The sequence below is a fragment of the Mytilus galloprovincialis genome, chromosome 14 (genome assembly GCF_965363235.1).
Source record: "Mytilus galloprovincialis chromosome 14, xbMytGall1.hap1.1, whole genome shotgun sequence".
Lineage (NCBI taxonomy): Eukaryota > Metazoa > Mollusca > Bivalvia > Mytilida > Mytilidae > Mytilus > Mytilus galloprovincialis.
In genome coordinates this window covers 13,912,622-13,940,402 of record NC_134851.1, presented here as the reverse complement: position 1 = coordinate 13,940,402, position 27,781 = coordinate 13,912,622, and the positions used below count along the sequence as shown (strand labels likewise).

General features: G+C 31.5%; 1 protein-coding gene across 2 annotated transcripts in view; it reads left to right on the top strand.

The window, feature by feature from the left end:
• Positions 1-27,781, top strand: part of LOC143059638 (innexin unc-9-like) — a 124,877-nt gene that overhangs the window by 36,708 nt on the left and 60,388 nt on the right. The window contains exon 1 of one of the 2 annotated variants that reach the window (XM_076233155.1): positions 14,294-14,772. The exons of the other annotated variant lie outside the window; for it this stretch is intronic. Within the exon in view, the coding sequence (XP_076089270.1) occupies positions 14,741-14,772 (32 nt within the window). The 5' untranslated portion in view covers positions 14,294-14,740. Of the gene's footprint in view, positions 1-14,293; positions 14,773-27,781 lie in introns of those variants that run through there. 2 annotated transcript variants of the gene reach the window in all.

Here is a 27,781-nt window from a genome sequence, read left to right as displayed (position 1 = left end):
AACATAAAAGGGTCCTTAATGTATGACTTTAATCTGTTAATTAGATGTTTGGCAAAAAAAATCTGATGAAGCTTGAGCGCGGGCATTCGGTGTGTTCGATTTTACTCATCTAGATATATATTTCCATAGCAGTGTACATTTTTTTCAAACTAACATCGATGTAAAAGTAAAATTTCGTTAAAAAATTATGTTAATGATTTATCTCTTTCCATTATTAGGTAATTTTTTACCGGGTTGACACCAGTGAACAAAGTAGAAATTAAATTTAGATGAAATCTTACTTTTAAGCCAGCAGCCATGAGAACGGCTTATATTTAACCCCGCCAGTCTGTATGTCCCTGTCCATGAGAACGGCTTATATTTAACCCCGCCAGTCTGTATGTCCCTGTCCTAAGTCGAGAGCATCTAATCAAGTGGTTGTAGATTGTTGCTGTATTTCATATTATTTCTTTGTCGATTATTATTTTGTAAATAAAACTGGTTTTTAGTTGATTAACATCAATCACAGAATATGTTTTATATATTTATACAATGGATGAATTGATCTACATTTTTCATTTCGCAGGGATTTGTCCATTTTTTGTATATCGTTCGGTGACCCGTAGTTCTTAATGTCTACATCATTTGGTGTATGGTAGAGAGTTGACTCATTGGCCATCACAACACATCTTCTTACTTTTTAATAAGCATAGTACATACCATGGAATTAGGTAAAAAAAATTAAAAGCGAAATAAACTTTTCATTTATTGTTTTCTGTAAAAGCAACAGAACAAAATACAAATCGAATCACCAATCCTCTATAGGGCAATATATAAGGTATAAATTATTGAATACATATATTCTATCTAAACTAAATGCACTTAAGGTGTCAAATTTCACCACCAAATAGAAAGTAGGAATTAGAAGACGAGTTGTACTGATTTGTGGTAAATTTACTCTCATCAGATTGCTGTCTTAAAGGCTTCCAAAGAAAAGATTTTTTGGTTGGTTAATGAACGGACATCAGTCATGCAACTTTAATTAATCTACAAAACAAAAAAGGCGTATTTTTTTTTTTTACTAATCGTAAATAGATGTATGCAAAAGTATCATAAAATATTTAAATAGTATTAACTATTTTTAACAGCCTACATGTATCTCCTTTAACTTTATAGACTCACATGTTTTGAAAAAATTTTAAGCATTTGCGAAACATTAAATAAGATAGGCTTTGAAATAGTTGATTACATTGTAAAATTCTCATAAACAAATGTATCCATTATTTGCGATATTCTGTGTTATAATAGAAAAATCTTTGTATATTCATTCCACGCAATCAGCATGAGCATAGCAAAAAAAAATAAAAATAAAAAAACAAGAAAGGACAGTGCGTGTATCGCTGTTCTTCGTCTTTATTTGGCAAACTAAGATTTGATTATACATATAATTAATGATTCAAAAAATTATAAACAAATAATACCGATTCAGAATAAACATTACACTTGTTTTTGTCCTATCGCATATAAGTCATACATGTTCCGAATAATTAACAGTGAATACAATAGGTAGATTTTGAAAGAGGTATATAGCTTTTTCATGCAGAGGATGGTTTGCAGTCTTTATGACTATGAACTACATCGAATTTATGATTGAGTCGGCAAAGTTCACACACCAAGGAACTCCGTCAAAACAATCTTTATAACAAATCATAAAACTATGTCATTATCGATAAACTATAACAAATTCATTCTCCTCTACATACAAACCTACTGTTGTAAAGTGCCCCTATAATTGTCAAACTTATGTTATAAAATCATAAAATATGTATTTGATCCATACTGATATCCAATTCAATTCCAGATTAAACAATACTAGAAATTGTTCATTTTCCCATATCGATAATAAAGTGTTGTGATACATGACTTCAGTTGAACGGATAAACCACGTGATGATTTGATTACCAATGATTTTTCACGTGACATTGAAATGAACCTGTCAGTGTGGCGTCATAATTGATGTCTTTCCTTGGAAACCCAACAATGTGATTTGTAAATAGAACAATTACCTTTAAAAAATATGTGAATACAAATATATTTTTGATCTTGAATTCTAATCTTAATCATCAATGATGTTAGGAGCAAAGTGGTATGAGTACTTTAACTGTGGTATCACTAGCCCCTGTATGTGAGCTCGAACCATGTCATTCGACTCCAATTTTAATTGATTAGGATGGCCAGTTTTCCTGCCGAATGTCGATTTTTTTCTCGGGCACTTCGGATTCGACTACAATACTAGCCGGCGCACTGATAACGAAATACATATTAATGTTTTTTTCTCAATTAAAGTGGTAAAAATATTGTAATCAAGTAGATATTCTAAATCCAGATTTTCCCCATACCTTAAATTGTGTAAAAACGATAGATAGCGTCGTAAATTAAAAAAAAAACGTTTGCACTTTACGCAAAAATTAAATTCTGACAAAAAAACCAATAAACTCCCCTCTTTGATGTTAAATGGTTGCTCTCTTATAAGGTTCTGTGCGAATCCGAATATGTTATGCGATGTTTCTATCATTTCGAAAACTGTAATTGCCAACGATAAAGACTGCTCGATAGGAACACAATAAAGATCTAGATCCGATAAACAGTTACTTGGCTTTCAAAATAATATGTACAAATTAAAAGAATACAGATTATCCCAGGCATATATAACCTTAGCCATATTTGGCGTAACTGTTTGGAATTTTGGATCCTCAATGCACTTCACTTTTGAATTGTTTGGCTTTATACATATTTTGATATGAGCGTCACTGATGGGTCTTATGTAGATGAAACGCGCGTCTGGCGTACAAAATTATAATCCTGGTATCTTTGATAACTATTTACACCACTAGGTCGATGCCACTGCTGGTGGACGTTTCGTCCCCGAGGGTGTCACCAGCCCAGTAGTCAACACTTCGGTGTTGACATGACTACCAATAATCTGGTCATTTTTATAAATTTCCTGTTTACAAAACTTTTTAATTTTTCGAAAAACTAAGGATTTTCTTATCCCAGGCATAGATTACCTTAGCCATGTTTGGCACAACATTTTGGAATTTTGGATCCTCAATGCTCTTCAACTTTGTACTTGTTTGGCTTTATAAATATTTTGATATGAGCGTTACTGATGAGTCTTATGAAGACGAAACGCGCGTATGGCGTACTAAATTATAATCCTGGTAACTTTGATAACTATTTACACCACTAGGTCGATGACACTGCTGGTGGACGTTTCGTCCCCGAGGGTATCACCAACCCAGTAGTCAACACTTCGGTGTTGACATGAATATCAATAATCTGGTCATGTTTATAAATTTCCTGTTTACGAAACTTTTTAATATTTCGAAAAACTAAGGATTTTCTTATCCAAGGCATAGATTACTTTAGCCATGTTTGGCACAACTTTTTGGAATTTTGGATCCTCAATGCTCTTCAACTTTGTACTTGTTTGGCTTTATAAATATTTTGATATGAGCGTTACTGATGAGTCTTATGTAGACGAAACGCGCGTCTGGCGTACTAAATTATAATCCTGGTACCTTTGATAACTATTTACACCACTAGGTCGATGCCACTGCTGGTGGACGTTTCGTCCCCGAGAATATCACCAGCCTAGTAGTCAACACTTTGGTGTTGACATGAATATCAATAATCTGGTCATGTTTATAAATTTCCTGTTTACGAAACTTTTTAATTTTTCGAAAAACTAAGGATTTTCTTATCCCAGGCATAGATTACCTTAGCCATGTTTGGCACAACTTTTTGGAATTTTGGATCCTCAATGCTCTTCAACTTTGTACTTGTTTGGCTTTATAAAAACTTTGATATGAGCGTCACTGATGAGTCTTATGTAGACGAAACGCGCGTCTGGCGTACTTAATAATAATCCTGGTACCTTTGATAACTATTTACAACAGAAAAACACTCCAGGTGTACTTGCATGAACAATAAGTATGTTCGATTCAGAAATACTAGAAATAGGTATGATAATGGTAAAAGGTTAATGGTCAATTCATATTGAAAAGGGTATCATTATGGTTAAAAGTGTCCGAAGTTTTGCCAATGAAACATCTATTATAATTGTTAAGGTAAAAAAAAAACACTGAAATATAGATTGTAAAGTTTAATCCCTCACTTAAAACAAAAATAATAAGTTTAGATAATCTCATCTTTCTTTTCATTTTTCTAACCTTTCTGAATACGAATATACTTTCAAATTAGCGATATAATAAAACATCAACTATTTTTTCTAAATAAAACAATAATAAATCTATTTAAGGGCTGTCAACATGTCTATCGTAACTCTCTTACAACTTGGTTTGGCTCGTCTTAATTTGATAATACTGTTAACGTCTTATTAAATTCAGTTTCAATTGAGTGTTCAGTTCCATCTTATTTATATCAATCGATTGTCTCTCTTCTCGTCAATTCTCGTCTATTATCTCTTTTCTCGCGTGATTCGAGTTCAATAAAATCATTACCTTTTGTGTAATGTTTTGTTTTTTTATTTATGTGAAAGCAGATTGGTATAAGTTGTAAACGGACTTTGTTATGATTTTCTTGTGCACAACGGGTATTATCTGGTATACCAATTAATTACTTGTATCGAAAAAATGAAGGGGAAAAATAAATTGAAAGATTTAAAAGTTTTAAAAAAAGACAATACGTAATGGAAGCCATTTAACTTCTAGAGGAGTTATTTTGTTTTTGTCTGAGTCAGAATTTTTTTTTTTTTTTTTTTTTTGTGCAAAGGACGAACTATTTTATTTAGGTTTTCAATGCTATCAATCAAATTATTTTGTTCAAAATTTACACTATAAGGTATGGGGTAAACAAGGATTCAGATTTTTTTTTAAAGGAAAAGGCCATATTGGATTTTATATATACCAAGTGCAAAACTACAGTGAAAGAAAACAAGTTTACCTTAAAAAAAAAGAAACTTTCAAAGGGGAACGACTCTGGCGAAACTTTCAAGAACAATGAAAATCGCAGCAATAATTATTGGGATTCTTAAATGTATAATTTATTAGCTGTTTGAATAATCGATTCCCCGTCCACTATTTCAATGGCAAAAAGGAGTCGAATCGACCATTTACACCTGACAGTAATGGAGAAAAACTAATCAATCAAACACTGGTGTTTTTCCCCTTCCAATTGACTGCTGTTTTCATTTACGGCTAATACAAAATGACAACTATCTAATATTACCCCGATTATATTCTTAAACAACCTTTCCAATATTGCTTAACTTGGCCTGTTTTGATATTTATCACCAGTTTTTATGTTATTAACCTATTATATAGATCGATTTATTGGCTTTCTATAACCCACCATATTTTATGACGAACAGAATGATTTCGATTTACTTCCCTTTCCCCAGTCATAGCACTGTATTTTGTTTTGTAGCGATTGAGAGCTCTAATGAACACCTGTAGACAACTTTTCTCATTGTTAAATGCCGAACGTTGGTAGACAATTGTCTCCTTGGCAATCCTATCGCATCTCCTTATTTTTATACTTGTCAATAAATTGCAATATGGGTAAATATATGATGAAAGGAATAATAATCCTTATTTACAGCCTTACCAGGACAGATAGATTGGCATGTATTTTACAATAATTTAATTTTGGATGTAACGCGTCTTCTGATTGGATGACGTTATTTTGTAATCAGCCCATAGACATAGTTTAGTCATGTGACCGTGACGTCATCAACGTTTTTTCATGGTTTTCTACGGTTTAAAATGTAATTTAGAATTAAATTATAAGAAATGACTGTAATATTTTTTCTGTCTATTCGAATTAACATAAAAAATGTGGTGCACACTGTTAAATAACCCGCTACGCTCGTTATTCAGTTGTTAATTTTTTTATGATATTTCTTCATTGACAGAAAAAATATTACAGTCATTCCTTAAATAGATCCTATAGGATATTATCGACGGAAGTAATCTCCTTATACATGAGTTTGATAATGCCTTCTATGGAATTTTCATCTCATTTGGTAAAGGTCCATATGAAAAATCTACATCACTTTCAGCATACATATGCACCCTAAAAGATATTAAAACTGTCAGCCCACGAATCACATTTTACATGGTTCTTCAATAGGCATATAAAAAGTATAATTCCCACACTTCTTACAGGTAGTCAACCATGTTCGTAAAATATGTAATTGTTGCCGCTTACATTACACTGACATATGTGCACTTACTTTTGATGTAAAAGATCTTAATTAACTAAACATTTTAACCGCTTAAAAGAAAACTACTAAGAACAAAATCTAGTTTCACCCACCATTTTCTCCGGGAAATGCCTGTACCCTGTCAGGACTAGGCAGTTGGTTTTAATTTGTTCCGTCAATTGATAGCGTTTAATTTTGGCTAGTTTTTATGGATTTCTACTTTTTGACTTTGTTTTGGAGTTCGATTTTTTTATACTGTTCTTTAGATCTTTTTGTGAGATGGTTTGTATTTATAGTAGAAAAAAAGTATTCTTTTTTTGCGTACCTACATGTACAATAGTTGTTACTGAATTTTTTTTCTGAATTTGGATTACATGTAGTCTGTTGAAGCATATATAATCATATCTTGTCCCTACTAGCATGACTAGTGACCTTTTTTCACGTATTATAACTATTGTTAAGTGCAATAGAGCCATTCGGAGTCACACTGGTGTGTATTTCGGTAAACATGCAGGCGTAATAAAGTCAAATTATAAATATTTTTTTCATATTGAAATTGTTAATAAATGAATCCTCCGTGATGACAGATTTGATCTTCTTAGATTCTACAAAGAAAAAGGTGAAATCTTCATTATGCATATAAGTATAGACATATATACACTGGAGAGTAACAAAAACGAAGAATTATAACATAATGTATTTTGAATTAAGATTAATAGTGATAAAATTTGGTTTACACTGATTTGTGGTATTATCTTTTGGGTTAGAGAATATTAGAAAATTACCTCCCCTGAGATTTAGATATTGGAAATTACCTCCCTAAGGAATGAAATAGTTGCCATTTTACTGTTTGTATCATTCTCTATTCTGTCGGTTTGTGTCTATGGGTAAATCATTTCCGATGAACAATTATGTCTAGTTTCCTTAAATGTCTAGAGAATTTCTTGATCTTTTTGATAAAAGAATCAAATCATCATTCTGTTTTGTAGCGGTCTATTTCATCACTGTATAATGTAATTTGTCAATTTAAACGAAGTTTTATATCTTATTTTCATATTGATGAATTTCAAGTTATAAAAAGAATGGATTCTAGCGATTGTTTGATTGAGAAATAAGCCGATAAAAAAGAAATCTACGTAAAGGGCATATCTAACTGTAAAGGTAATCTATAGAGCTTAACATATATTTTAAAAGCATTAGCTTAGAAACAGAAACTGCAACTATGCATGAATCATTTGTTAAAGTTCATGTTGCTTCATCTTTACTTATCAGTCCATTTTTAGATAACAGTTCTTTGCTTTTTCATCTTTTCTTTCTACCCTCCTTGATTGACTTCTTTTCTTCGTATCTTGAAGTTCTTATTTGTGTTTCACATAAGGTTGTGGCTCTGTCAACTTTGAAAAGCGATTTCGACTGCTAGAATGTTTGTTTGTTTGAATATGGAGATATAATTTTCATATGACGTCATATTGAAAGTCTTCTAATCGTAATGTTGTTCTTATTTCGAGCACGATTATCGGGAATATTAAAAATATACAATCGTTTATATGGGGTAATTTTCATTACTATCAGGAAGTGAATAAAATGACCCTTTTATTCCACAAAAACAACATGTCTAAAACCAAAGGATTCTGGCTAGCTGACTGAATTTAAAAAAAAAAATAAGTGAAGCGAACATCCTTAATACTCAAACCAGTATTGCTCTCTTAAATGCCGGGCATTGCCCTTCAAAGACATGATGAAGCGGGCTACTAGTATTAACAAGTAATTCAAATTTATTAGTCATGTATACATGTGTACGGGATAAAACATCTGCCCTGCAATTATGAAAAAAATGGCATTGAAGTATAAATGGGTGAAATAATTATGACCCCGTTCCTGTCATATTCGGACACATCTGCTGTTGTCTGCTCTATGGTCGGGTTGTTGTCTCTTTGACACATTCCCCATTTCCATTCTCAATTTTACATAACTGAAAGTCTATATGGCATCGTTTGGTGCCTCGGGTAAATTCGACAATATCAAAATTCGTTTGCTTCATAATGAATTACATAAGAAATACGAACCAGCAGGCATCATTAAAAAGAAAAGAAAATTAACAATTGGCTCATCATTGTTCCATTTAACTTAATCAATATCGCTTCTTAAAATAGGATGTAACGACTACTCAAATCATGTTATAATAGTACTTTCAGGTATGATTTTCTTGGAAAAACTGTTAAAATATCTACTGTCTCTTTCGATAAAGTATACAAAATTACCTGGCGATTAGAAAATATACTTATTTTATTAGCGCATATGCGTTTTACAAAAAAAAGTTGTGAATTTGACATGTTTGCAATGTGACGGCTATGTTTGTTTGTTTTGCTCAATATTGTTGTCAATATAATAGAATTCTATGTGACTGTCATCCAAGCGAGAGGTTTTGTTAACTATAAAACCAGATTGTATCCATTATTTATAAAATACGGAAATGTCTGTACCAAGTTAGCACTTTGGCAGTTGTTATCCAATCGTTTGATGTGTCTAAGGTTTTGATTTTGCATTTTGAAAAAAGACTTTCCGTTTTGAACATCCTTCACAGGCATTTTTGTTTGTTTGTTATTTTACTTTTTTGTGAACAAAGATAATAAATAGCCTAAGTTCAAGCGGTTAATTGGTGCTAAAATTGTTTTAATTTTTATATAATTGCATGAAAGTTGATGTACATTTTACAATACAAATGTCTTTAACTTCTCAGTTGCAAGTGTGTCATATTTAGATAATTCTGTTGATCCTATTTAACAGCCTAGATATCGTAATAATACCGTAATGAGTAACAATCTTGCAAAAGTCTCGTGCAACGACTTAAAAACTGGGGATTTTCACCAATTAAAACGCACCCAGGATAATATTTGAAAATACCAAAATCAATGCAATTCAAGTTTGACAGATAAACATAATACCACGCCAACGTAAATATTTAAATAGAAACATGTCAATCAATACACCTTCTTTTAAACTTTTAACAATGCCAAGAATTATAGATTATGTATCAGACTACACCAATACTTTGATTTGTTTTCAATACTCTGGCCTGACTCGGGCTGGCTACTCCAATATTTTGATTTTTTTCAATACTCTGGCCTGACTCTGGCTGGCTACTCCAATATTTTGCTTTTTTTCAATACTCTGGCCTGACTCTGGCTGGCTACTCCAATATTTTGATTTTTTTCAATACTCTGGCCTGACTCTGGCTGGCTACTCCAATATTTTGATTTGTTTTTAATACTCTGGCCTGACTCGGGCTGGCTACTCCAATATTTTGATTTTTTTTTCAAATCTCTTGCCTTACTTATGGTTATAGCTTTAATGTAAAAAATCAGGTTCAATTAAATCGGGAAAATTTGAATATGCTCACTTAAAAATGAGTTCACGTGTTTAATATTTTTTTGTTTTATAATTTTATACAAATTTAATTTTCTAAAATGATTTAATTATTGAAGAATGCTTTTTAAACTTGAACTTTAGTAATCTCAACATTTAATGAATGGTAAACTGTTTAAAATGATTTTTAATCTACAGAACTTTGGTTATTTTCTTGCAGGAAAAATTTATTAAAAGTGCTCCAGATATAATACAATCATCATTAGCAGGGAATATCTTGCTTTCTGAGGGCGTATGTCGACATTCATTTCGCTGAATTGCATGATTTTTATTGCTTTTCGTTCTTTTGTCATAATAATATAATACTAACTCTAAAACAACAATAAACTAGAAATTTAACCTATACTTTTGTTTCATGTTGTAAGCGACATGTTTTTATGAGTATTGTAAGCGACATATTTTTTCTTCAGCAGATCTAGACGACATGAAAATGCAGCAATGATTTTTAAGAATAAATTTTTAGTATAAGAGTAATTAACAGATTTATGATTTTTGTGCTTTTGTTCCGTGTTGTAAGCGACATGTTTTTATTTGTATTGTAAGCGACATAATTTTTGTTCAGCAGTTCTAGACGACATTTAAAACCACCTTTGATTTTTATAAATACTTTTTTAATATAAGATTGATTAACAGATTCATGCTTTTATACTTTTTAAGCATCCCAACTAATAGTTTCATTTGTAAGAAAAGAATGATGCATTTATATTGTATCATTTCGCATACATCAATAACCACGCTTACTGCAAACCGTTTCTACCATTTTAATTTTACTCCTTGTCAGCCTTTTAGCATTAGGCGTAAGAAAGAATTAATTTTGAAAGGAAAATCGCAGCCGACATGTAAAAAAGAGTTATCTAAATAGAAATAAGAGACTCGAATTGTCGTCTACAAGCTAGAAAGTCAATATTTAATAATAGTTTTGACACCTTTTGGTAGCATTTGTATTCAATCATATCGCCCGGACTTAAAACAGAAAACGTCAAACATAATAATTACGTCATTAATATACGAGAACATTGCATGATAGGAAATATTAGATATTCTCAGCAATTCTGAAGATGTTTATCTAAACATATCAGTTTCTATAAAGAGATTATTAATCCTATACATGGAAATCACACAATATTTTAAGTCGTGTTAATGGCGGGAAATAGACTAAAATAACTTTTTGAGGACTTGATTGGAAACATCAATAGATAGTGAAAGAACACTGATAATATTAAAAATAGAAAGAGAAAACTCAAACACTCAAAAACAGGGATAGAAAGAAATAATTGTGAAAAAATGAAAAGGATTTAAAACCACGACTTTCCCCTATTTTTTTTTTTTTTTTTTTTTATTTTTTTTTACATTTCTTGAATAGTTTACTTTCACCTTAATATCTAAAAACAATAGTTCAATAACAAACACAATTTTAACTCAATGTTGTCCGTTTGTTTTTCTAGGGAAAATAAAGAAAAACAAATTTCCGTTGCTCGCTAAGTTATATGTTATGTTTCAAGGTTTCATCCTTTTCGATATATCAAATGCTGTGCACATGTCTGCAGTTCTTTATTGTTGGCGATTACTCTTTAAATATTTTATCAATTGAATTTTATTTTCTGAATAAAATAAAAAAATAAATTGTAATACTGTACAAAGTCATCAATATGCGGACCATTTAACTACTTACATTTGTTTGATTTGATTGACCATGCTACCATAAAGTAGTGCACAAAATATTCCGACGAGTTGATGTCTTTGTTGATTTATTTAATAGAATTTTAATGTTGAAATGTGTCAACCTGAGACTCATTTAAAATTGTTGGTATTTTTTGTAGAATTGTAAAATTTCATCTACAAAATTGCTGTTTTTTTATTACGAAATTCCAGAGCAAGCGAAATGACGATAAACATTTATATCCCTAAAACATCTGTTGAGCCTATAATAAAAATAACATACACAAAAGCAAATGAGTAACAAGACTGATTATTAGCTTCAATACTAACTTTCAAGAATTTCGTTTTGTTATATTTAACTGGATTTTTTTTTTATAAAAACATGTCCATAAAAGGTCGAAGCTGGATCTCTGATAAACACCTGCAATATAAAATACATTTAGATTACAGCTTGTTGGTCGTGTATGTAACTCAGTTGTTAGAGAGTATATTAGCTATATTTAATGTTTGGCTGTAAACGTTCAGTTGAAAATACATCATCCATAATTATCAAAAATTTTTTTATACAATAATTAAATTCAATATACGGTAAATCTGTAGCAAAATACCTTAAAGATCAATCATCATCCTCATCGTGTTCTGATTTTAATGCGACTAATTTGTGATGGGTGTTGTGTGATCGATCATCACCCTTCATTATAAATTTGGTGTGTTTTCCATACACTACGTATACATACTTTTTTGTGTGATTTGTCCCATTTCTATAAATGTATTGTCTGTAAGCTTCTTAATTCTCACGTTCAGTCAGAATTGGAGCATTAAATCAGATGCCTCGTGCAAAGAGAGTGATACGCTTTTTGCACTGTAAGAACCCTTGCAAAAACACATTGAGGGGTTCATATGTGACCTGTAACAAGGCTAAATTACTTTCCTTTTTCAATTCAATGTACCCTCATTTACAATTTAGTCCAAATTTTCCCGACAGCCTCTATTAAAGAACCTACCTATTGTACTTATTGTTACTTTTTTTATCGTCCTAAATATTCATAAAATATTTGCCACTAGACGTAGTGCAACCAACAATCAACCTGTATTCTATTGATAGTGCATGCACATAAAAGATAAATGCATACTCTTGTTATGTTTGTTCTGTTATCTTTCTCATTGATACATGTGTTTCTTAATCTTATACCATGTACAAATGTATACGCGTTATCTTAATCTTGAACCGTGTACATCTACAATCTTGATCTTCATACAACATATTTGTATATCATTTATGGATACTGAACATGACATTCATTGTAACAGATCGAATACATTGATTCAGATGGACAAAAACAACCATGTGATTGATACATGTATTTCAGTAACCTGAAGAAAAAACATTAGTAAAAAAAATATAAATATACTATTATACAATAAGAATAAAACGTATAACGTTCCAAGCGATAGTTGAATTAATTTTCATTGAAAACATAGTTCCAAATGTAAAAAAGTATATGAATTATAGTATAGGGACATCTAAATATACTGGATATTGAAAACATTATTTTCAATTACTTGAGAAAGTTTAAACCAGTGACTTTTTATTAAAAAGATAACCAAATCTGTATTAAGGTGGTACCCAACACTTTCACTAAAATTATTTTTTCTCGTTTAATTTTCATAAAATTTTGTCAAAGTATTTACTTTGACCCTTTTACAGAAATATAAAGAAATCAAAAATTTTGAACCAACCGTTTTGTCAGAAAAATTAAACTGGTTATATAGTAGTTTGACAACTTCATTAAAACGTTTCGCTGACTTTACAGAGTTATCTCCCTGTAGTGTTAGGTACCACCTTAAAGAATTTATCAAAAACAATCAGATAAATCATGAAAACTTTAATGACTGAAATTATTATTTTTTTTATTATGAAGTTAAGACATTTCAATGTTATATCGGTTAATCTATTTATATCAATCTAAGGGCTAATTCAGAAACTTAAAATGGGGTTCTGTGGGTTAAACCTGGGCACGCAGACTATCACCTTGTCTTTTTTACTATATTTTTGATATTTTTTATTCTTTTTTTGGACAAATGACCTCAAGAATCGACTCTCCGCACTTTGACAAATCTGTCAAATTATTTTAACAAAATATTTACAAAATATGAACCTCAAATCATATGACCCTAATTTGACCTTATGTGTTGTTTTTTAAATTGCAGGACGTTCCAGATGTCAAAAAAGTTTTGTGTTGTTTACTTCTATACTGGCGTCAACTAACGCCAATGCTTTGTCGTATAAAAAAAATGTCCTTAGACAAAAATCTGTTACTTTCTTAAAGAAAAAAAATATAATTAGATGATATCTCCCAATGAACATGGGTGCTGTCGCATTTTCGGAGTAATTATTCAAATATTCTGTCATTATTTGACCTGTAACAGAATATTAGACGTTTTCTCTTTGCTTTAATTATATTTGACTGACAATTTAATATTTCTGAAGCTGTATCTTTCACCGACAAACAATGTTCCATTTCAACGCCAGGAAATTAAAATGGCTTCTAATTTGACGAAACATATTACCTCAATACAGAAGAGTTCTTTTTGCTGTTTTGTCGACGAGCTGCTGACAACATTGACAATCTGGCCAAGATTGTGTAGAATCTTTAAGAATCATTAACAAGAAAATCCTATTAAATTAGTGTAAATAATAAATCTGTTTTACTTGACCACGAATCATTTGTACTGTTCTCCTGTTCCGACATAGAACTTTCAATCTCAAAAACCGATAAAATCGACAAGCCAAATTAATTAATCCATTACTTTTGATGGATATGAAAGACGGGAAAATTCCACAAAATCTTCGTCTATTGTGTACAAATATACACAAAGATATGACCAATTTTACACACGGAAAATATTCTGTACGATTTTTGTTTAGAATGTAATAGCATAAACACATCGTATTTCTGAATTGATATAAAATCATTTGTAATTGATAATTGCATGGAATAGACAGTCTTCTACAAAAATGCATTATATAAATAACTTTGTCAATCGCCATTTCATGCACTTTTTGATATAGCTGAGAAGGATAATTAATTTTTCAATTTGTTCATTGTTTTGGAACAATTGCTTCGTATAATCAGCCACCCACAACATCACAGTTCGACCACAAGCGGAGATAATTGTTATTTTGAACCTATCGTCAAAACAATGTGTTCCGACTGCCGCCACCATCAAAAGTCAAGCTTCAGATGGATTTTAAAATTTGATTTTAAGAAATCATCTTAACGTTTTAACTTTATCGAGTCTCTCATTATAGTAGTAAAATCACATATTGTGGTTCTTAATGGAGGCTCAAGCTACCTGTTCTTATTGATTTTCCTCGGAGAATTGCGACAACACCACGGCACTATATTTAACATGGTAGACATACTGTTGCAAGGATCAGCATAAAAAATGGTTCACAGTTTTCACCATCACCACGGGTTGTAAGTACAAAATTTAACAATTAAAGGGCGGGGATTAAGGTACTCCCTTTATCGTGTTTGTGTTTTGTTCTGATTAATTTGTTGTGTGCAGTAGAACGATAATTGTTATTCAATATTGTGTACCACACGTGTTTTTTCTTCCATATTTGTTTTTAACGTCTAACGGTATTAATACAATCAATGTAATTAAAAACACAAATCAATGGAATATAATTGTCATAAATAATTGAAAATATTCTAAGTTAAATAAATTGGAATTTTCAAAAGCATATATATAGAGATAATAGTGTAAATTTTCCCTTTCTGATTTTATTGGAGAAGAAATCTATATACCATACAGTATATACATGGTTTAATTGATTAAAAAATATCATTTTTGAATTATTTTTTAATATGACATTCCCGTATCAATAAAAAGGGGGAAGGGGTTATGTCCCTAGTTCTTTATTATAAATAGCTAGGGTAATGTATTTTAGAATCATATGTATATGTACAGACATTTCAGATCTACGTTTGACAACGTTAGGACACGTTTGTTGGCAGATACTTTTGAATCAAGTAACACAAATAGTTTACAACACAAACACACAAACAAACAAAACAAATATGTAAACTTAAACAAGACATTCATTAAATTTTGACGCCATTTTAAGACATTGCAATTGGTGTTTATTACAGTGGTATGTACCAAAAGCAAAGCACATTCTTTTCTTTTATACTTATTCACAAATGATTTAGAACACACACGAGGGGTTGGATGGAGTGGAAAAGATAGAGAACAATGGACCAAATGATAAACAATACATATATGTTGACCGCATCCCCTAAGACCTTGATACAAATAACTGATTCAAATGTCTACATTTAATTATAATATGGTCATAATATCTTCTGCTGCTTTATTTTGTGTTTATTCGTTTTTTCATCCTGTCCGTGTTTCTTTCTTATCCTGACCTTGAAAAGTTATTACATTCTTACCTTGACCTTCAAAAAAATAGGTAGCAGACTATCGCATACACAATACATAACAACTTTTGACTTAGTTTTATATTGATATGATTTTAGGAAATCTAAACTTTACACATGTATTCTAAGGTCAAAAGGCTACTAATAGAGACTAAAGTGACAAAAACTTAACCCTTTCTCTTCATAGACAATCATAAAGAATACAGTCATATACAATCAACATTTATAGTATAGAACATATTGTTCTCCTTAACCACCTGACCAGCAAGTATCAGTCATATACAATCAACATTTATAGTATAGAACATATTGTTCTCCTTAACCACCTGACCAGCAAGTATCAGTCATATAAATTTAAGTTTACTTCTGTATATTAACATATTATGCCTAAGTAGCCATAACGTCTACATATTCCAACACGTTTGTTGCATCGATGTTCTTGACCTCAACAAAGTTAACACATTCAATTAAAGTGATTGCTATAACATAGTGTTGCCTTATGCCCACACGTTTATTTCTGTATCTGTAGATATTGTTGTCCAAGGCCACCATGAAGTATTCATATACAAACAAGATTATTATTTTACTATATACATATTGTTGTCTGAGGCCATCATACGCAGAGGCGGATTTAGGGGGGGGGGGGGGCAGGGGGCCCGCCCCCCCCCCTTTTTGGGAAAAAAATTGGTTGCTTATATAGGGAATCACTGAAGCGTGACTGGAGCGGGCCCCCTCTTAAGTCAGTCAGTGGGCCCCACTTATGAAAATTTCTGGATCCGCCACTGATACGGTCTACATATATAAACAAGTTTCTTGCTTTATCTATGCATATTGTTGTCCTAGGCCATCATACAGTCTACATATACAAACCAGTTTCTTGCTTTATCTATGCATATTGTTGTCCTAGGCCATCATACAGTCTACATATACAAACAAGTTTCTTGCTTTATCTATGCATATTGTTGTCCTAGGCCATCATACAGTCTACATATACAAACCAGTTTCTTGCTTTATTTATGCATATTGATGTCCTAGGCCTCCATAAAGTCTACATGTACAAACACGTGTATTGCTGTATCTATGCATATTGTTATTCTAGGCCACCTTAGAGTATACATACAAGTTTATTACTGTATCTATACATACGGTTGTCCTATGCCTCCACAAAGTCTACATATACAAATAAGTTTACTGCTATATTTATACATATTGTTACCCTAGGCCACGATTACAACTATCTATCACAGAGCACAAGTAAAAACAGGAAATAACTTTGAAGGTTGTAATGATTTCAACGCAACCAAATCAGGAACATGTAAGAAATTGGCTCGCCTGTATATAATCTATTTATCTCCTTTGACCTTTAACCCTTATAGCGTTGACCTTACAACTTTTATTTGCTTACCCTTCCGGACCACTTGAGATCACCCCTAGTTTTTAGTGGAGTTCGTGTTGCTCATTCTTTAGTTTGCTATGTTGTATTTTGTATACTATTGTTTGTCTGTTTGTCTTTTTTCTTTGTTAGTCATGGCGTTGTCAGGCTTTTTTCCCTACTTTTGAGTTTAAATGTCCCTCTGGTATCTTTCGCCTGATTTTTACATTTCTGTTCATTTATCATGAATCGGTACAATATGGAAAACTCATTGATATATTTTGTGTGTCCATATATTCATTACGAATGCTAAAACACAAAAATCTGAAACCCAAAGATGTATGAATACTTCAATTCTTGGGCAGCTATCTATGAGCAAAAAGAACTTTAAGAACTACAAAAGTACATTTGAAGGTCAAATTTGTACAAGTATGTTATAAATCATTTCATTACCAAAGCACTAACGACTGCATGAGCTCATGATACAATCAGAAACTAGAAGTCCACCAGCAGTGCTAGAAACTAAAAAAAAACTCAATGAATTTTGTGCGTTTGAATCGCTTTTAAAACATGGAAAGCACACAGTATGAATTATATTTTTAATATTAAAATCTGTTATTACATTTGTTTATTGTTCTCTAATATGATATATTGGCTACTGCACAAACGCGTTGTATTTGTCGCTAGATTTCCGGGCAATTGCAAATATGGAATGACTATATGTTACATTGGCATGTTGATTGGCTACCTATTCGCCATTTCAAAAACTAAAGGACACGCTGTTCTTCAGATTAAGAAAAGGCGAATGGTCAAAACTAGTACATTCCAATAAGAAACAGTCATACTGGACATTGCTTTAACAGTCATACTTACATTGCTTTAACAGTCGTACTTACATTGCCTTAACAGTCATACTTGACATTTCTTAACAGTCATACATGTACTTACATTACTTAGTGTCTTGTTTTTCCTGTTTTTTTATATTACTTTTTGACCCTAAAAGGAAGATATCAGTGTGCCTTTTTAATGTTTCACAAATTGTCTGAATCAACTTGAAGGTTAATTGACGGCTCGGTATATGATAAAACACATAGCTGTTACCGACTGTATTCTGATCATGAGATCTAGAGATCGTGTTTGTTAATTTGTTGTTCTTCTATATTGTAGATTTCTAATTGATGATTGTACTACTTTGCCTTTATCATAGTTTGGGTAGTTGTGGATTTGACCCCCCATTGGTTTAAATTAAAGACTTGAAAATGAATTTAATTGATTTCCATGTAAGCACATGGCATTTAGGAGTTAAAGCAAATACTGTTTGGCTCAGATTCAGATTAATGTGTGAGGAAAGGGTAACATACATGTATCTTCCTGGGGACTACTGTTTTGTAAACTAATTCGTGAAAAATCCAGCTCAGCTGTCTGTCAAGTACAGTGTTAATATGCATATTACATTAGCATGTTTTATTCGTGATATGCATGTAATATTTGTAACTGGACGTTAACACAAATCTTCAATCGACCTTTATAATGTTGCCATTCTAGTTAACATTGTAATTTGGGAAAAAGAAAAAGAACAGAGAGGTATTTTGTGAACCTTTTAAATGCTTCAAGTCGGAATATTTGCATTCATATTAGACTATAGATGTGTTACACCTTGAAAGAGAAAAACAATATTTGAATCATGTTTTCTTGTTGTACGCTTTACGTCTGCATATTGTAGGATGTTGTCTTGTGTAATCTTTTCATATATTATTTTCTAAATTTTAAATCAAGCTATAAAAGAACATGTAATTAAAGAGAAAGCAACTACGTTTGTACTCAATATTCATCAGTCCGTTTCAAGAACTTCTTCATATGTTGTTATGTGGGCGAATTGTCCATGGCTGGAGTAAACTGATTAGACAGAAAATCTAGTTCAACAAGTTGTTTACACGTATACGTCTTGTAAATAGCTGTAGGCCACCAATGTAAACATCAAAGAAATTCTAATTCATTTACGTAGTCTTCGAGAAACAAAAAGAATTGAAACAAACTTAAGTTTCGATGTTAATGTATTTACAAATAAAAAAATTATGTTTGAATCGATAAAAGAAAAAAATTGTCCGAGATTGCTTTCTTATCATATAAACGTATGTAACGAGTAATATCACAACACCCATGGAATAGTGATACCATTGACAAAATCTTCAACTATGAAATCTCAAATACTGGTACATATAAGGCCGCAGTCGTTGATTTATTTTACATTAAATATGTTTCAAATATGCCTTTAAAAAGACAAATAGACGTTTGTAATGTTGTTAGGTTGCTGTTTCAAAAGACGTACATCCTACACAACTTTCGATCTTATTTAAACGAATCAGACATAGGCAGATACAGTGTTTTTCCGGGGGTTGGAACTCCCTTCAAAAGCGGAAGGATCTGCGCCTGATCAATCTCTGTGAAGTCTACACAATGTAATCATTTTTGGAATAATAGTTCTTCTGTGTAATCATTGGAAATTATAGTTCTTCTGTGTCTGCTGCTTCACTAAAGGTTACGCCCACATCCGGTGTATAGTTATTTCAAAGTACTGACATCAGCAGAATTAATATTTCTTAAATATTTAATTTATTAAAATATAAGCAGAACCATTGCATTATCGTCATTTATACCACTGATATTTTACCAAACATCTTTTATTTATATGTACAAGATTGATTGGTTGGTTGTTGTTTGCTAAACGTCCAGTGTAAAATATTACATGCATGTATCGGGACGAGAACAAATTAAAAATAGATAAGTAGTCCAGGAGCACCTTAGATAGCAAAGTCGTTTAAATAATCGCTACTTTTCTTAAATAGTTACAACGTTACAAGTCGGCTTAACCTTCCTGAGCACATTAGATCACCCAAAGTTTTTAGTGGGGTTCGTGTTGTTCAGTCTTTAGTGTTCTATGTTGTGTTTGTGTATAATTGTTGGTCTTTTTCGCCATGATGTTGTCAGTTTATTTTCGATTTATGAGTTCAAATGTCCCTTTTGATATCTTTCGCCTCTCTTTTACAATATTCAAGATTTTATTAATAGTATGGCAGCAAAGTCATTTAAATGATGGCTACCTTCCGTGTTATATATCATTCATTTCTCACATGATTAATGGACGTCAGACAAACAAACGAAGATGCTTAGCAAGACAATAATATAAACAAAATGTCAAAAATCATAACAATTATTTAAATAATTTGCAAAGTGATCGATGTTCCTTACAATTGTATATTTATATATTTTTTAAATATTGTAAGATATGTCTCGAATGAACATATATCTGGTTATTATGTGAAGGAACTGTTTTATAAATTCCACAAGAGTCACATCTTTGATCTAAAAGGAATTTTATCGTTTGTCTCTCTCCAAAAAGAGAACAAACATTTAGCAGAAATTAAACAAATATTTTGTTTTCATTACAACTGTATTTTTATATTTTAGAAGAAAACCAAATCAAATGTATCGAATGAACATCTTAGGTTTTCATGCGAAGTTCCACAGAGTCACGTCTTTAATCTAAGAGGAAACCTATCTCCTTGCAATCTTAATTCTTTTTCTAAAAATGGGATAAACAATTCGCCGTTTCAGAATCTAATGCATCCTGGGTAATATTTTCAAAAGTGTACACCACAACGTCCTGATTGGTTAAAAATGTCATAAACAATGGAAATTTAACCAATGACGTGGCGTTATTTTCATTTTGGGGTACGAACAATGAATTACCCATGATTCTTTAGATTCTGAAACGGCTAAATTAGGAGAAATGAAAAGAAACATTTTGGAGATACAAATATAAAAAATGATGAGATATCAATACATTAACATCAACTTTATTTTAACAGTTCATATATAATAATTTAATTTTGGATGTAACGCGTCTTCTGATTGGCTGACGTTATTTTGTTATCAGACCATAGACATAATTTAGTCATGTGACCGTGACGTCATCAACGTTTTTTCAAGGTTTTCTACTGTTTAAAATGGAATTTAGAATTAAATTATAAGAAATGACTGTAATATTTTTTCTATCTATTCGAAATAACATAAAAAATGTGGTTGACACTGTTAAATAACCCGCTACGTGCGTTATTCAGTGTGCACCAAATGTTTTATGTTATTTCTTCATAGACAAAAAAATTATTACAGTCATTCCTTAAATATATATTAGGGTTTATTCCAAGAGGAAAATAGCCAAACATTGAAATATAATTTCATGTACATACTTGGTGAAAAGGTATTTTCATAGTGCATTCGATATAATTTATATCAGAAATGACCATGGGAAAAAGTAAAACTCACTGTTGACTTTAAATGTATATTTTTTTACTGAACAATAAGTAAAAAAGGCTTTCCATCCGGCATAGTCACCTTTCCCTTTATTATAAGATAGAGGGATAACGTTGAGAATAGAAATGGAGAATGTGTCAAAGCGACAAAAAAACGACTAAAGAGCATAAAACTTCTATACAGGGAGAAAATCCCGCACTAGGAGGCTTGCTTCAGCTGGCCCCTAAAAGATAATGTGAAATTTCAGAAAAAAATAACAAAATCCAACGAGACAACACTTTTCTGTATGATGCCATAAAAAAGATAAAGAAAATACAGATAGGTGTTAAACAATTTAAAGTAATATGGTAAGGGGGCATTCACGCTTACTGAACACAATAGAAAGTAATACCGTAAAAGGGTGGCCATTGTCCGCAGATACTGAACGCGATAAAATGTATAACGGTGTGGGTAAGTTTGCAATAACTGAACACAATAAAACTTTTTATATACCATATGAAGATATCCGCAGTTATTACACACAATAAAGACATAACGTATGTATTCCGCAGTTTCTGAGCACCATCATAATGTTGAATGAGGGTTCCGCCGTTACTGAACACAACAAAAAGTAATACCACATGGAGGTGTCCGCAGTTACTGAACAAAATAAAACATACCTTATCAGGAACTCCACAGTAACTGAACACAATTAGAAGTAATACCGTATGGGGTGATTGCAGTTACTGAACATAAATGTAAATAATCGGGATACCGTATGAGTATGTACACAGTTACTGAATACAATAAGAAGTTCTGTCGTTAGGGGGTGTCCACAGCTACTGAATAGAATAAAACGAAATATCGTATGAGTATGTCCGCAGTTACAGTTCAAAACAGAAATGTAACCGTATGAGGATGTCCGCAAAAACAATAAATAGTAATACCGTTTGGGAGCGTCTGCATGCAGTTACTGAAAACAAGGTCAAGGTAATTAACGTGCTGATAACCAATCATGTTAACTTACACTTTGAACTTTTATATTTTATTTATGTAACACACCCATTGTGTGGAAATGCAGATTACTCGGTTTACATCAGAACTTATATTGTCGCAAAATTACTGTTTAGCATTGTATGGGAATAACAAATGGTAGAAATAAACCCTCCATGGCTCACCCTGCATGTAAAACCAAGGGAGGTAACCTTTCGTCTACTTTAGTTATTGTTTTTTTATTTTTTTTATTTTATGTTTTGTAAAAAAAATGGGGGTGATGGGTGTAGGGAGGGATGACAGGGGTGCAATTGTTTTTTTTTTCATGATACCGTTAAGTGGTTATTTTTTCTTGTCTATTCTAATATTTCGGAAAAAAATAATCTTCACATTATAAAAACAGAACCTACTTCATGGCAAGTTGATATTTCCGGAAACTTATTGTATTCTCTCCGGAATACTTCCTTCCTTAAGCTACTTATAATATAAAAGACAATGTTTAGAACTAAGATAATTTGTTGACAGTTGCTTAGTAACGGGTTTTTAAGTAAGTATTACTTAACGATTTTTTTTCTTCTTATACTTAAAAAAATTGCAATCAATAAATTTGTCAAAAGTTTTCGTGATATAGGTTTTTATTGTGTTATATTTGAAAAGATGGTGTCGGATTAAAGAATATATGATATTTCATGGTTATAATTTTAAAAAGAACTCTAAGGAGATTTCAAAATTGGTAATAATGAACAAGAAGGGAAACACATAAATAGACTACGAATTTATAGACAAATCAGTCTCCAAAACATGTTTAACCCGCCACATTTTTGCACCTGTCCCAAGTCAGGAGCTGGCCTTTGCTAGTCTTCAATGATTTTTAATTTTAGTTTATTTATATATTTTGGAGTTTAGTATGACGTCCGTTAACACTGAACTAGTACATATTTCTGTTTAGGGGCCAGCTGAAGCACGCCTGTGTTTTCCTTCTTTTTAAAGCTAGATACTCTTTGTTTTTAAAATTAAAGTGACAGCGTATTTGTTGCATCAACATATAACTAAACGATCTTTAGAATAAGATGGATGCGTCATTTTCTTAAATATAATGACTTATTCCGGAGTTAAAACGTTCGACGAAAATAATATGTGCAAAAAGATAAATTAGAAACACAAAATGAAATAACAGGTATAATACATAATTTAAAGGAATTTCATTAAAAAAATCAATATAAAAATAAGAGGAATATGGTATGATTGTCAATGAGACAACTTTCCATCAGAGTTTAACATAACGACCAATGAACTTCAACAATGAGCCAAAGCCTGTAATCTGCATGACTAATTTAAAACACTTCAAAGGAGGAAACTAGCAGCCAGATTTATGTATAAACGTACAAAACAATAAACGAAAAATGTATGATATACAGGAACAAACGACTACCATCGAACTGCATACTGTACATTTGTCCTTTTTACGCCATCTTTTTCATCGAACGATGACACCTCCCACTTCTTTACAAAAATAAACCTTATTTGAACTTTTGTGGATTTGTGGTTTCTCATTATCCACAAATATTCAAATACGGTGGATGAAAGCAATTATAGGCAACCCGTTACCGAACGACCTTCAACCTTCAACAATGCGAAAAACCCATACCGTATAGTCGATCCCAACATGAAATTAACGGTCTAGTCTATAAAAAATAATTTACGAAAAATAAATGTAACAGACATGAACCAACGACAACCACTAAACTGCATTGAGGCTTCTGACTTTTGACGGTAATCAAAAACAACTAAAAACACATGTTTACAGTTAATAAAAATGTTAAACTTTTTAATATTTTGCTAACAAAATTGAGGCAGAAAACACAAAATGTTGAATCAAAACTCACAAGTCGAACATTATCTATTTATAACTCAAAGAAGGCGTAACATTAAGATTGACTATTAACTATTGATATATCGAAGCAGACTTAACCATGCTGTTCCTTTAAATCTCTGTGATGTTATATAAGTTTCCTTTTTTAGATTTCCGTCATTATGTTGCAAAATGTTTTCTAAATTTTCTAAATTAAGCATTGCATTGGAGTAATCTAATTGGGTTTTCCTTTTTTTCTCTCTATTGCGTAATGGGAATCCCGTATAATTGAAATGATTCACAGCGATGCAACGACATGAAACCATATTGCTTTTTTCTGCATTACACTGTGTATAAAAATACCGTGAAATTAATAAAAAAAAAACAGTACTGATGAATTATAAATGTGAAAAACAAAGGTAAATACGTATGGATTTTTACATTTACCTTCCGTTTAGTCAGATCTGCGATAATGCTTTTTCTGCATTACACCGTGTTTAGAAATTTAATTTACATATGTAAACATAATTTATACTTATTTACATCTAATCTCTGTTCAGTAAGAATCATAAAATTATTTTCTTTGGTAAAAATTTATCATCGCAACGGTAATGATCTTATCTATAGTACTGAATTATATCAAATCAATTTTCCAAATATGGTATGGGCTTTGATGATTGTTGAAAATCGTTCGGTGACCTAAAGTTGTTAATTTCTGTTTCATTTGGTCCCTTGTGAAGAGTTGTCTCATTGCAATCATACCACATCTTCTTTTTTTTTATATAAGATATGAAACATGATTTATACCAATATGTACATATTCCTGTTATTCATTGCAGGTCAATGCCATTTGCTATATATGCTATTAAAAATATCATTTGCAATGATAAGGCTTTCGTGTAAAATTCCATAAAAAACCACAGAAGATAAGAACAGTCATGATGTTATTTTCTATTTCCATTTCCATTCTCAATTTTAATTTTCTTAAGTTTTAGTATAATTCCCCAGTCCTTTGAGTTGATTTCTATGTTGATTTTCATGTTTGGTTCTGTTTCCCACGATTGCGATTTATCTCCGACATGAATGTAACAAATGAGAAGGCAAAAATCTCAAGTTCATCAATGGCCTAAGCGTCTTTGTAAATCTCGGAGACCTTTTTTTGTCTCTTTCTTTTAGGCAAACTTTATTAGCACATTAGCACTATATGTATACATAAACTTCCTGTACTGATAACTATTATGCCTTGGTTTAAATGGGATCTTTGTACTATGTGTATATATAAAATCGCCGATCTGAAAAAGATGCTTTAGTTTTAATGGGATCTTTGTACTATGTGTGTAAACAAATTCGCTGTACTGACAAAGATACTTAAGTTTTAATGGTATCTTTATACTATGTGTACACATACAATCGTTGTACTGACAAAGATGCTTTATACTTTTAATGGCATCTTTATACTAAGTGTACAAATAAAATCGCTGTTGTGACAAAGATGCTTGAAAGTCAGACCACAAAATTGAACTATATTAAATTACACGTCTATCAAAAATAGATTGGCAGAAAGCTAAATTGTTATGGGGTTTGTGACATTGTTTCTTGTAGAAGATAAATAGTGATTTAAGAAAAATAATGGAAAATTGATGTTATGAACAAAATTATATGGAAATAGTATCCGTTGTTAGTTAAAATTTTGCAATGTAAAACGATAACCATCGATGTCCGAAATATCTACGTCAAATTGGCAAATATTGAAAAAACGTCCAACAGCAAAATAGGTTTTACTTATTTAAATAAAAAAAGGATGAGACGTCTGCAATCAGCTTTATAGTTATGAACATTATGGTTTGACTAAATGTAAATGTTTTATCTTCTATTTTTTATTTGAAAATATTGATAATATTAGTTTTTTTTTTCAAGTTTTTAAGTGTAAAGTGATTGTATCTTCATTTGTCTGTCAGTTCTCATGACTTTTTACTTCAGATTTACTTCAGTGATTGTATCTTCATTTGTCTGTCCGTTCTCGTGACTTTTTACTTCACATTTACTTCAGTGATTGTATCTTTATTTGTCTGTCTGTTCTCATGACTTTTTACTTCAGATTTACTTCAGTGATTGTATCTTCATTTGTCTGTCCGTTCTCGTGACTTTTTACTTCACATTTACTTCAGTGATTGTATCTTTATTTGTCTGTCTGTTCTCATGACTTTTTACTTCAGATTTACTTCAGTGATTGTATCTTCATTTGTCTGTCCGTTCTCATGACTTTTTACTTCAGATTTACTTCAGTGATTGTATCTTCATTTGTCTGTCCGTTCTCATGACTTTTTACTTCAGATTTACTTCAGTGATTGTATCTTCATTTGTCTGTCTGTTCTCATACCTTTTTACTTCAGATTTACTTCAGTGATTGTATCTTCATTTGTCTGTCCGTTCTCATGACTTTTTACTTCAGATTTACTTCAGTGATTGTATCTTCATTTGTCTGTCCGTTCTCATGACTTTTTACTATCGTAATCTTGATTTCGATTGATGACATTTGTTTAGGTGTTTTGATTTGGCATATCTTCTATCTGGTACATGTATCTTACTTGTTGGACCTACACATGTAGTACTGATGGCATCGGTGCTTGAGTCAAAGTTGTTTGAAAAGAAGAGTGTTAAATCAAGGAACTCGTCATCTTGTTATCATATGTGTGCCATTTTTTGACAGGATATAACATTTAGATAGGAAAATAAAATTTCACCTTAATACGGAGATTAAGTTAGTGTCATATAGACAAATGAGTGAGGGCTCTTAAAATTAAGGGACATTGACTACCATTTGATATTCTGGGGGGGGGGGGGGGGGGGAGTGGGGGGTAGAAAGTGGAGCTAAGGAAGGGATTGTCTGTTCTGGTAACAACTGAAATGTGATTTTTTTTTTTTTGCCAAAGTCTGTACAAAATTGTAAAAAAAAGTAAATTTTCGCACGGCTTAAAGAATCCTCTCACAATATGAGACAAAGACACAAAAGTTAATTTTAACAGTTTATTTTCTTTCCAAGTTGATGCAGTTTATTTTTTTTTTCCGAGTTAGTACACTTTATTTTCTTCCCGAGTTAATAGAGTTTATTTTCTTTTCAAGTTAATACAGTTTATTTTCAATGACGCGGAATAAGTGTTAAAAATAGAATGCACAATTAATCAATACGAACGTTTAGTAATTAATAAACTTTCGTGAGTCCTTATAGATTTGTATTCAAAACTGATTGTATCGTTGATCAAATTTAATGTGATCCTTGATTTGATAAAGGAGCGTAAAATGCTGCAAGATGTTTTAATTGGGGAGTGTTGAAGAAAGGGTGAAATGGTAATTTTCCTTTGAGAATAAGTTCATCCTGTTAAATTAAAGAGAATAGCTTTTCGTGGTTTTTTATGCAGTTAAGCTGCATTATGCGAGCACCCTAGATTTATGGTCTACCCAATAAATGCTGAAATACTTGCCATTGTTATTATCTAGCTGGCTACTATGTTATATGTAACTAATTAAACACT